A 12,560-nucleotide genomic window follows, 5' to 3' on the forward strand; every position below is an offset into this window, starting at 1 on the left:
TTACTAAGCCATACTTTTTACTTTTAATTGAGTAGATTCGTGTAGAAGAAACACTACTCTTACTTTGCTACTTTGGGCTATACTAGTCGTTACAGTTTTCCTCTTTATTCTACATATTTTATTTTTTTGTTTGTTTGTTTTTGCCTGTGATGCTGACAGTAGCTCTACCAGTTTCACCAAAGACACGTCGCAGCAAAAATCACATGACTCTATTATACCAATCACTCAAGCTTGCCGTTCAATGATCTTGTTCAATCACGTGGCATCTTTTAAGCACCGTAAAAAATTAAGTATTTGACATAGAGCGCTGCCCTAAAGATGACTCAAAAACTCAAAAGCGGATTTGAACTTCTCTCCCAGTTTTTATTTGGCACCGATTGACCATGGAAAACTGGAGATATGACCCTTTTAATTTCATAATAGGAACTATGAAGGAACTATTCAATATTCAAACTAGGAACTATTTTCTCCACTTGAGAGCACTCATACTCTTCGGACGAATGATGCTTCATTTCTGCAATTTTTTCTCTCTCGGCAGAATGTTTTTTTTTTTTAATTCTTTGGCTTAACGTGGTTGGGCAATGGGTTATTGTACACTATAATAATAACAGTTCATATGGATAACTTTGTGCTGAGAAAAAAATACTATTGTTTAAGAAAAAAAAAACATTATAAGCAGTTATTCACAATATTACCCATTATTTGAGTATTCTTTTCACCAATTACTTTTTTACTTGTACTTGGGTACATTGTTGGGATGACAACTTTAACTTGAGTAATATTATTTTGAAGTAACGCGACTCTTACTTGAGTAAAATATTTGGCTACTCGAAACACCTTTGCTCGCAACACAACTGCAAAAAGCTACAGCAGGAATGCAAAAGGATGACCTGGAAGTAGACTAAATTCCATGGAAGTAGACATTAGGACTACAACTCCCGCCCTACTGCTGCTACCGTAGAGATGGTCACAAAGTAATACATACCAAAGTGTGAATTTGTGAGCAAATTTCTGTAACTTACATTTTCAAGCTCTGCACACGTCGGGACGTGACGTGACAACTTGTGGTTTATGCGGCAGCAGGAGTTGTAGTCCTCATGTCTACATCCACCAAATTTAGTCTACTGACGGGCCGTCCTCTCACATCCGTACTGCGGCGTTTTGCAGTCGTGTTGCGACGCATTTGCAGATGTGTTGCGAACAGTGTTTTCAGTAACGCTTAATCGGATTGCTTTCTGCCAATAACGAGCAATCTAATGCGTTCATTTTTCTAAACCAGTAATGTGATTAAAGTTAGTTTCCTTAGTGCCTGTGCGTTACTAATTTGTTATTGCCTCATAATGTATGTAGAATGAAATATACTGTAGTCTTTGCCTGAAGAGCATTTCTAAGAAAAAATGTTGCTCTTGAGTTTGGGATTGACATCACATGTCACGTTTTCTCATCAGGAAAAAAAAAAACAGGTCCCTGTATTACCATGCCGTGTGCGGTAAGACACTTGAACTCAAACCACAGAGAACTGCACTACCTGTGGACTATCCAAATGCGAACTGCCAACAGCTATCTGCAAACTGCCATTTGCACAATAACACCACGGCTTCAATTGGATGCATATTGTAAACTGCAACCTGTATTTAGCACTGTTCATAACCAATATTTATTACTGAATGCTATCACATGTCACTTTACCTATACCACTGCGGCGGTCTTCAAATGGACGCATACTGTAAACTGAAATCAGTTTTTTTTGCACTGTTAATAACCAATATTTATTACTGAATGCTGCAATCACATGTCACCTTACCTATACCACAAGAGTACCACTATTACAAGTCATTGACTCCCTACTAATGCTTGTATACTTGAACAATATTCATAATCTTATACTAAGTAATACACCATTGGATGCAGCTATTACTAACCACCTTGACTTAAGGTTCCTGCCTACTATTTTTTAAAAATGTTTTAATTTTATTGTGTTTTATCTTGTGTTGTGTAAATATATAGGGCAGAAAACACAGACAGGGCTGAAAAAGCAGTTTCTGCTCTTGCACTTCTCTTTAAAATAAACCAATTAAAAAATAAGCCAAAACAACTGTTGTGTTTGATAAAACAATATGTCTATATGCTGCCATAGCAGATTCATGGCGGATTAAGCCCCCGAACTATTTTTAATTTGTCCATTTTACCCAGGAAACCTCCATTTACAGACATAGCGCAACCGCTTTCGTTTCAACTCGTTTCAAAATACAAGGTAATTAATTAGATTCATTATTAAAAATGTCTGTAATTTTTAGCTTAGAATCATTAATTGATGTCTAATATTTAGTTTAAAAAAAAAAAAAACGACTTTAAAAAATTATTCACTCGTATACTTTAAACTTTTAAACAAATTATGTCACAATGAAAAAAATGGTGTCTGTAAATAAGTCACAGATATCTGCCTCATAACTATGGCTTTATTTATTTTATTTATTTTTTGTTACTGTCGCATTTTTCCCGATATTTTAGATGATAAATAATCGATCCAAACAAAGAAAAATTGGGAAAAAAAAAACGTTTAAAAAGGTAAATATAAAAAATATAACATCTCGACCACTCCTTGATATCTGCCATTTCTGCATCGCAACCCTTGTTATATTATGGTAAACGGTCAATGGACAGATATACCATGTTTCACCAAGATCCCCGAAAAATCCGGCTGTGGCCATTCACAGCTGTGTCTTGACACTTGATGATACATGCTACATGGAGTTTTTGGATCGAAACAAGTTAAGTACGAGATAATATCTCATTAAAATCATGGCGTCTTTAATTCTGCTCTCGCATGCTTTCACCTCCTGTTAGGGTTTTGCTGTTTAAAATTTTTTTTTTTTAAAGCCCTCCTGTTCAAAGTTTTTCTTCCCCCAGAAAATTGAGATTTTAAGCTTTCCAATGATGTATCACACATGCATATAGGACAATTTTGAAATATGGCCAAATTGGAGGTCTCAGAGCGGAACTTAAAGTCACCTGAGTGTTTTCCGCCATATACTGTATATATATATATTTTTTTTCTTTTGCATATTGGAGATTGTACATACTTTTCAATCCATTCTATGTGTAACTGTGTGTGCACTATTGAATCTCATGACACTTTGTGTAATGACAATAAAGCCATTCTATTCTCTTCTATTCTTCCAACAACATAGCCTAGCTACCTCGTCAGGATGCAGCGAAAGAGCCGGGACAGATACCGCAAATGGCTACATTTGCTCACTGGAAATACAGCCATTACTTCACATTTCTGTCCAGTAAAGATGACAAAAATATTTCCGTTCATTGCAAACTTTGCACTGGCTCAAAAAGACTGTCGACCGCTAAAAACTCCACATCCAATTCAAGGAACCATTTGGAATTACAGCACAGCGCTATACAACTCGAAGCACAGCCTACAGGTAAAGAGAGCATTTCTACAGTTTGAAACCAGCCTTTACGTAGATTTTATAGTTGCATTTTGTAACCATAGGTGGAGTTTGAATTTTTAGGGGGGGGGGGGGGGGCAATACATGTTGATGACCCTGAAACAAAATTCAAAGGTTTAGACACACCTTTGCGCATTTTATATATTTTCACTAATTAAACCCTGTTAACTCGAAGGTTAAAGAGCATATGACACGAGAAAAAAAGTCTAAAATGTCATTATTATGTGAATTAGAATCATATTTTGAGACGATTCGACTATATACAACAATTTAGCAAAGCACAGATGACGAGAAATTAGTCTTTTAATCTGCCGGTTAGCCACGCCTACCATTATAGGGCTTTAGCGTCCCCAACAGGTGGATGACGTCAGCGGTAGACTTGGCTCATCGATTTTACTATTCAGCCCATTGAGGGGAAATTATTCAGAACGACGAAAACGCGACGAAGAAAGCTGCAAAATGTCATTGTTTCAGTCTCTCTACTCCAATATTTTTACAGGATATTCTTTTTACCCAAGTATTTTTCCCCAATAGCTATATAAATGGCTTGAGAAGGACCAGTCAGCCCGTTGAGGAGGAACTATTCACAACGAGGAAAACGCGACGAAGAGAGCGGCAAAATGTCATTGTTTCTGTCTCTTTACTTCAATATTTTTACAGGATACTCTTTTTATCCAAGTATTTTCCCCAATTGCTAAATAAATGGCATGGTCATGACAAATAACAGTCTTGTGCTGAATGGAATATGAAATAATAAAAATGCATTTATTCAGGACGACGTGGCAAAATTACTCCATAATGGTCAAAACTGTCGACTTCACCTTTACTGTCGCACCTCCCGAACGATATTTTATGACACCTAAATCGGACATATGTCATTTCCCTTCCCCGGCTTCGGAGAATGTAAACAAACCAGAAGGCGTGACAGCTAGCCGACATGCTAACCCGAACCGAGTGATGTTTCAAAGTCTTCAAAGCGGAAAATCACACATAGCTCCTGGATTATTTGACATGACGACCCGGTTGTCGAATGTCCTAGTGGATCGGCAAACCGCCTGGCGGAGAGCAATTGACATTTCGTTCCCCGGAGGAGGGTGGCTGGAGCTAACGCAGCTAACGTGCTGCTGCTAATGCATTAGGAGAGCTTTTTACATGCCTATCAATGATCAAACGTAAGTAGTCCTTCATTTAAAGGAAGTTTGTAGTGTTTACTTTGTAATCGCTGCATTCGTATTTGACATAATACAAAACAAGATGTTTACTCACTTCATCGTAAGTCCAATGGTCCCACGGTAAATATCCACGGTGAATGGGAACCTTTTGAAACTCCAAAAAGGCGCATACGCCTCTCCCTCATACAGAATGATTTTTCCGCAGCCGTTTGGCTGGCGTGATGCGAAAAATAAACGTATTAATCCGCAAAATCAGCTGAATCCTTCGTCCTCATACACAACAGTACACTGTAGCGTGAAGAGGACGTCTTCTACCGTACACGTCACAGCGCCCTCCTCCTTAATGCAAGACCGAAGCCGGAAGTCACTCATTTTCCTGGCGCGGGATTCAAAAAACTAAATAAATATAGCGATCGCTTCCACACACATCCAAGCGGTCCATATCATTCAGGAGCATAAAATACCGCGTGTATTATGAAATAAACATGCTTTTTCGTGTCACAGGCACTTTAAGCCTTATGTGAAAAAATCAATTACAATGGATGATGTTTTTCTGTTGTCAATCTTATGTTAAGGCAGCAAAGTGAGAAAAATTGGTAAAAAGTAACTGATAAATTACTTTTAAAGTTACTTAGTTACTTTGATAATAAAGTAATCAGTAAAGTAACTATATTACTTTTTCGAGGTGTAATCAGAAATCTGTAATTAAATTCCTTTTTAAGTAATCTGTGAAAACTGGTTATGAGTAATTTTCATTTGTGTTGTTGCCTATTGGGATTCATGTTGTGTCAACTGGGGTTCATGCTTTGGTATTTGGGGATCGGGTTGTGGCAGAGTGCTTTCGTGTTTTTTTCTTTTGCAAAGCGTTTGGACTTTGCAGTTCACCTGAAACTTCTCAGCCACTGTAAATATGAGTTTAGAGTAATGTAAGAAAGTTCATTACAATCAGTAATTCAATTTAAATTAAACAAATGGAAACATTATTTTCGGAGTGCAAGTTCTTTCCCAGTTATGAAAAATTTTCATTGTATTGGCCGTAATATTATAATTTCTTCAATTACCGGTAGTCAAATTAGCTGTAAAGTTATTATCAAAAATATATTTTAAGAAATAAAGAAAATATAAAACTGAAAATGTAATATTTTTATCTGTGTGTGGTAGTGTGTAAGCATGCCTACTGAAGGACATGGGGGGGTGGAATTACTGCCATAGTACGCTGGGCTTTGAATTACTTTCACCTATCACACATTTGACAGCTTTCCAAACTCTGCAGCGGATCATTTATTGCTGCCTCTGTTGATGTATTTGTGTTTCTGTGTATGTGTGTGTGCTCTCATTCATTACGGAGCCGACGTGAACACGTGTGGACTCGACAGGCCAGGAAATGTGAGTGCACCTACAACACGGGCTCAGCTCCAAGCATCGATTAGAAGATGCTGCTGGCTTGTTACGACAGTCTGACTACCACCGTTATGCCTTCACACTGAGGAAGCCTGCAAGAGCTCGGTCACCTTTATGAGATCTCAAAATCGTTATTTTCTTACTGTTGAGTAAAAGTGCTTTGTAACGCTGCTATTTGTTTATGGGAGTCACAAAGCTTAACATGACAGTTTGGTTGTCAACTCCGCAGCCGGCAGTGTTAGTTAGCATCTGAGTGCTGACTGAAAGTGCAGCCCCACCAGAGTGCACGGTGCCATTGAAGGATAAATTATCCTTCCACAGCGGTGTTAGATGACTGAGAGACATGCCTAATGATTTTCCGATGCTGAAATTGTAAAAGGCTGCTGGGAAATAAGAGGAATGAGGGTTATTTGATTATTGATTAGTTCCAAGTACGCTTCTCTGAAAGTGCAAGCTAGTGAAGGCTGTTCATTACTACGTGTAATTATTGCAACACATTATTCTGCACCATTTGACGCTGATGAGAATTTGATAGAAAAAGTACTGAAGTAATTGTAATTTGAAGAGCAATGCCAGATGAAAGAGACAAATGAGTACAGTGGAAGATTAAAATGTCTTTCATGTCATGCACAACTTCCAGTGCTCTCATGCAGGAACATAGTGTAAAAATTATTAATTTTGTGGATGTGTCCTGCTTTTTAAGATACATGAAACCAGCTCAATCCTGTAAGACTTGAGTGAATCATCTAAATTAGTATGCTTAATTTTACACTTAAGTGATTAGAAAAAAAGCATCAAGAAATGGTAATACACATCGAAAAATGGTGATAATTTGCACCTGCAAAGGATTATTTCCACAGGTTTTTTTTTTTTTTTTTTTTTTTTTTTTACATGGAATTCGAACTTCTTCCTAAAGAAGCTATTATTATTAATTGTCAAAACCCCCGGTACATTTGGAAACTGATTCCTGTGAGATGATTTACTAAAATAAGTACTCCAAGTTTGACATTTCAAAGCACACTAAAATGTAATAAAACTAATGGCTGCCTGGAGGGAACAAATAAACCTGACAGAATGTGTTAGCAGAAATACTCAATATTACAGCGTTTGCCAAACTTGGAACACAGTTGAATTTGAACACATTGGAAAGATGACACAATCCACTGACGGGCCTAAATCAATCCTATCATGCAAGCCAGACATTTTTACTTTTTTACACGTACACAACTGTGTTATGTTTTTTTATACAGAATCCAACAAGCTCCATGCCAAAAAAAATTCCAATGCGTAAATATTAACACCAAGCTTACACTGGACCTTACTTAAAGTGCCTAAGACAGCAAAAAGCATATTTATTTCATATTTCAAGTGGTATTTTATGCTCCTGAATGAAATGGACCACTTGGACGAGTGTGGAAGCGATCGAATTAGTTATTCAATTTTTTTAATACCGCGCCATGAAAATGAGTGACTTCCTGGATTGAGGAAGAATGCCAATGTGACGTCACCATCTCACAATACAACCATTGCTATATAGCATGCAGATGGACTGCATTTTCAGCTGATTTTGCGGATTAATTCATTTATTTTTCGCATCACACCAGCCCAATGTGCTGCAGGCTTTTGTTGCTGCACGAGGGAGAGGCATGTGAACCTTTTTGGGTTTCATAAAGTTTCCGTTCACCGCTGAGAATGGCCAAAACAAGTCCGACAACTGTGGGACCACTGGACCGACGAGGAAGTGAGTAAACTACGTGGTTTGTATTATACTGGGATCATGGCACACATTTTAATAAGGAGGTGGCTTGCATTTTGTGGGTGACAATGCTCCTTGTCCACCGAGAAGGCCACTCGGCCACAAACGGCGGCTCATCATCAACATCATGGTCACTTCCACCCTCTTGGTCCTGGCCGCCAATAGACCACTATCCTCGGCTTGGCCACGGGCGTTCATTCCCAGCAACGAGCACAGTCAGCCCATCGTGGCCGGAGCAGAACAACGAGCGGTAACTTGATCGCCGCCGGGGGCTGGCCGATCGATGAAGACAATCCACCCCGCCGCAGTGTGTGACATAAGTCGGTGTAGTTTTGTGTGATTTTTCGTTTTCGAAAGGCGAGAACAAGATTTGGAAAAGCTGCTCGGTTCGGGTTAGCATGTCGGCTAGCTGTCACGCCTCCTGTTTTGTTTACGCTCTTTCCTCCGTCTCTGAAGCCGGGGCAGGGAAATGACAAAAGCCGGACTTACTCCGGTGGCACAAAAAAATCATTCGGGAGAGGAAGAAGTCGGCAGTTTTGACCCTTATGCAGTAATTTTGCCAATTCGTACTAAATACATGCATTTTTAATATTTCATATTCCATTTAGCACAAGACTGTTATTTGTCATGACCATACCATTTATTTACCAATTGGGGAAAATACTTAGATAAAAAGAATATCCTGTAAAAATACTGGAGTAGAGAGATTGAAACAATCATGACCTTGCTGCTGCTCTGTATTGTATTTTCCTCGTTCTCACTCTTCCGCCCTCAATGGGCTGAATTTTAAATCAGATGAAATTGTGGCCCTGCCGACGTCAACACCCAGCTGGGCATGCTAGAGCGCTATAATGACAGGCGGGGCTAAACGGCAGATTAAAAGACTCATTTCTCATCATCTGCTCTTTGCCAAATTGTTGTACAGTATATCGTCTAATCGTCTCAAAATATGATTCTAATTCACATAACAATGCTATTTAAGATTTTTTATGCTGTCACGGGCACTTTAAGACTTTGAAAGAAATTATACTTTTTTAAAAAGTCCTCTTGTCCATTATTTAAGGACATGTAAAATAAATTACTAAAATTGTGATTATGTAGCAAAAAATAGGAATATTGCATGTTGGTTTGACTCAGCTTTTTCTTTAATTTACTTTGTTATCTGTACTTCCTTTTTAAACACTTAGATGACCTGCATCAACTTGCCATGAGACTGACGGATAATATACTGGGTCTGTGAAGCCAATGAGAAGACAAGAAAAGTCTGTCGCGACACCAGAAAGAATGTGATTGGCTCAACAAGCTTGACAAGGATGCCCAGTATTAATAGCAGTTGGTCATCAGAGCACAGAAACAAGAGCCTGTGGACTTCATGGATATTCGGGTAGCAGCCACACATACATACACGTGCATATATAAAGCAATTTGGGGTATGAAGTTATGCAATCTGGCATGGATTAATTACTCTACAAACATTGTACAAGGTAAATACATTCATTTTGATTAGCGAAAATGAAGTAAGATCAGGGTCAACAAATAGTCCACCTAAAATATGTACTCAACGGTCACAACATAAGTACACCTATTGACTGCATAAAGATCCGATACAAGACCTGTTTCATTTGATATTCCATAACAAAAATAACAAGACAAAAATAACTGTGCGTATTGCCTTTACAAAGAAACACAAACATGTTTTTCCTTTAGAAATAATGATAGTTAAAACTATCCATCCCATTCAAGACTCATATTATTACCATCATATGGGAATAACAGCTCCACAAGGTCCACTAATCTAATATCTACTTGCTGAGCTAGGTTTTACTCACAGATTCCACAGCGACTCCCGCCCTCGTACACGAAGCCATTGGGCACTGCGCCATATCGCCGTAAAGTGGACAACTTCCAATTTCCAATGATAACAGGAGGAAGGCCCCTGGTGAGAGCTAATAAGTTGTTGCACAGGTGGAGAGTGGCAGGGCCACTCTCCAATTTGGTACCGGGCTCCACATTGACAGCAAACCTGTGGACTGCAGGAATGAAAAGGGCAGAGGGGAAAAGGTGCATGAGACAGAAATAACTGTGCCTGTGAATAATAACGTGAAGGCAGGTCAATGTATTCCATAGGTAAGAAATGAATGACAGTTGAACAGTGTAGCTATGATTGATTCAACACCCAGAGACCTAGACTAAAGTGTGATTTAAATAAAGCCATTTTCATGAATTAACTATGGAGTCACAGGAGTGACAAAATTAAAAATAAATAAATACATGAATAAATAAATAAATGAATAAATAAATAAATATACAGAGAAATAAATATATAAATAAATAAATGAATAGGTAAATAAATGAACGAATAAATAAATATAAAGAGAAATAAATATATAAATAAATAAATGAATAGGTAAATAAATGAACGAATAAATAAATATAAAGAGAAATAAATATATAAATAAATAAAAATATAACGGTATACTTTGTCATTGACATTTACTTTTGGTCATTAACAACCACAAACGGAAAAAACAATGACAATATTTTTCATTGACTTTTACTTTCTGTCATTGAACACCACAAACGGAAAAAACAATGACAATTGTATTTTTTTGCCTTTGGCTTTTCTGTTTGGCTTTTACATTGTCATTGTCATTTGTCGATCGCCTTTCCTCTTCGGGAATGTAAATGGCAAATGCGCAGAGAAACGGTCTGTCAATCAAATGACGTTGGGCGGACCTTTCCAACCAGGAATAGTAGTCGATAACTGATTATTCCTAGTTTACCTGAAGGAAAGTGACGTCGGTTATCGAGTTGCACGTGCGGTTTTTATGGATAGGATAGACTGGATAGATATGGATATGGATAGACTTTTTACGTGTTAGATTCAACGATAGAAATATATTTTTCTAGACCCGTAAAAAAATATATCATAAAATATATTATTCGACACACATGCCAGACCATTCAAAGAATAATTATTTTCTATGTCCGAATCTTCGCGTTTATAATCATGACGACATTGGAGGACGTGGCGTAGTGCAGTCACACAAAACAGCCGCGGTTGCGCTTGGGTAGCCGTACGGTGCATGTGCGGAAAGTTAAACCAGGAGTAATCAGTTATCGACTACTATTCCTGGTTGGAAAGCCCCTCCCAACGTCATTTGATTGACAGACCGTTTCTCTGCGCATTTGCCATTTACATTCCCAAAGAGGAAAGGCGATCGACAAATGACAATGACAATGTGAAAGCCAAACAGAAAAGGCAAAGGCAAAAAATACAATTGTCATTGTTTTTTCCGTTTGTGGTGTTCAATGACAGAAAGTAAAAGTCAATGAAAAATATTGTCATTGTTTTTTCCGTTTGTGGTTGTTAATGACCGAAAGTAAATGTCAATGACAAAGTATACCGTTATATTTTTATTTATTACATATTTATTTCTCTTTATATTTATTTATCCGTTCATTTATTTACCTATTCATTTATTTATTTATATATTTATATATTTATTTCTCTTTATATTTATTTATTCATTCATTTATTTATTTATTCATTTATTTATTTATTTTTAATATTGGCACTCCTGTGACTCCATAATTAACTGTCCGGTGTTAGTGTAAGTATAACAGATTTCATCGAGCCTGTTTATGTCAGGCTACCTCAATTCCCAAAGCTCATTGAGTCGGGATTTTATTTTTATAGAGTTTGTCTTTTCAAAAGCATATGGCGGAAAAGTTCCGCTCTGAGACCCCCAATTTAGCCAACTTTCAGAATTGTCCGATATGCATGTGAGATACATCATTGGAAAGCTAAAAATCTCAATTTTCTAGGGAAAGAAAATTTTTGAACAGGAGGGCTTTCTTTTTTTTTTTTTTTTATTGTTTTTTAAACAGCAAAACCCTATCTGGAGGTGAGAGCACGCAAGAGCAGAATTACAGATGCCATGACTTTAATGACATATTATCGAGTACTCACCTTGTTTCGATCCAAAAACTCCATGTAGCATGTATCACTGAGTGTGAAGACACAGCTGTGAATGGCCACAGCTGGATTTTTTAGGGATTTTGTGGGTGAAACATGGTAATATAACGAGGGTCACGATGCAGAATTCGCAGACATCAAAGAGTGGTCGAGATTTCCTTTTTCATATATTTACCCTTTTAAATGGGTTTTTTTTTTTCTTTTTTTTTTTTTGTTTGGATCGATTATTTATCATCTAACATATTGGAGAAAATGCGACTAACAAAAAAAAAAAAAATACAATTAAGCGATAGTTATGAGGTAGATATCCGTGAATTTTTTACAGACGCCATTTTTTTCATTGTGACATAATTTGTTTAAAAGTTTAAAATATATGATTTTTTTTTTTTGTTTTGTTTTGTTTTGTTTTTAAACGAAATATGAGACATCAGTTAATGATTCTAAGCTTAAAAACAACAGACATTTGAATAATAAATATAATTAATTACCTTCGTTTTGTGGCTGGGTTGAAACAAAAGCGGTTGCGCGACGTCTGTAAACAGGATTTTGAGGGTAAAACGGACAAATTCAAAATACTTCGGAGGCTTAATGAGCCATGAATCTGCTATGGCAGCATATAGACATGTTGTTCTATCAAACACAACAGTTATTTTGCCTTAAAATACCGCAGTTTATTTTAAAGAGAGTTGCAAGATCAGAAACTGCTTTTTCAGTCTTTTCTGTGTTTTCTGCCATATTCAAGTTATTAATCAACACAGACATGAAATCCAAACATACTGTTTGCATCG

General features: G+C 37.2%; 1 protein-coding gene across 1 annotated transcript in view; it reads right to left on the minus strand.

The window, feature by feature from the left end:
- dok7b (docking protein 7b) overlaps positions 1–12,560 on the minus strand; it is a 31,873-nt gene that overhangs the window by 10,323 nt on the left and 8,990 nt on the right. Inside the window, exon 5 of the mRNA XM_057842488.1 lies at positions 9,623–9,823. Coding sequence (XP_057698471.1) covers positions 9,623–9,823 — 201 coding nt within the window. The remainder of the gene's footprint in view (positions 1–9,622; positions 9,824–12,560) is intronic.

Source organism: Corythoichthys intestinalis, chromosome 8 (genome assembly GCF_030265065.1).
Source record: "Corythoichthys intestinalis isolate RoL2023-P3 chromosome 8, ASM3026506v1, whole genome shotgun sequence".
NCBI lineage: Eukaryota > Metazoa > Chordata > Actinopteri > Syngnathiformes > Syngnathidae > Corythoichthys > Corythoichthys intestinalis.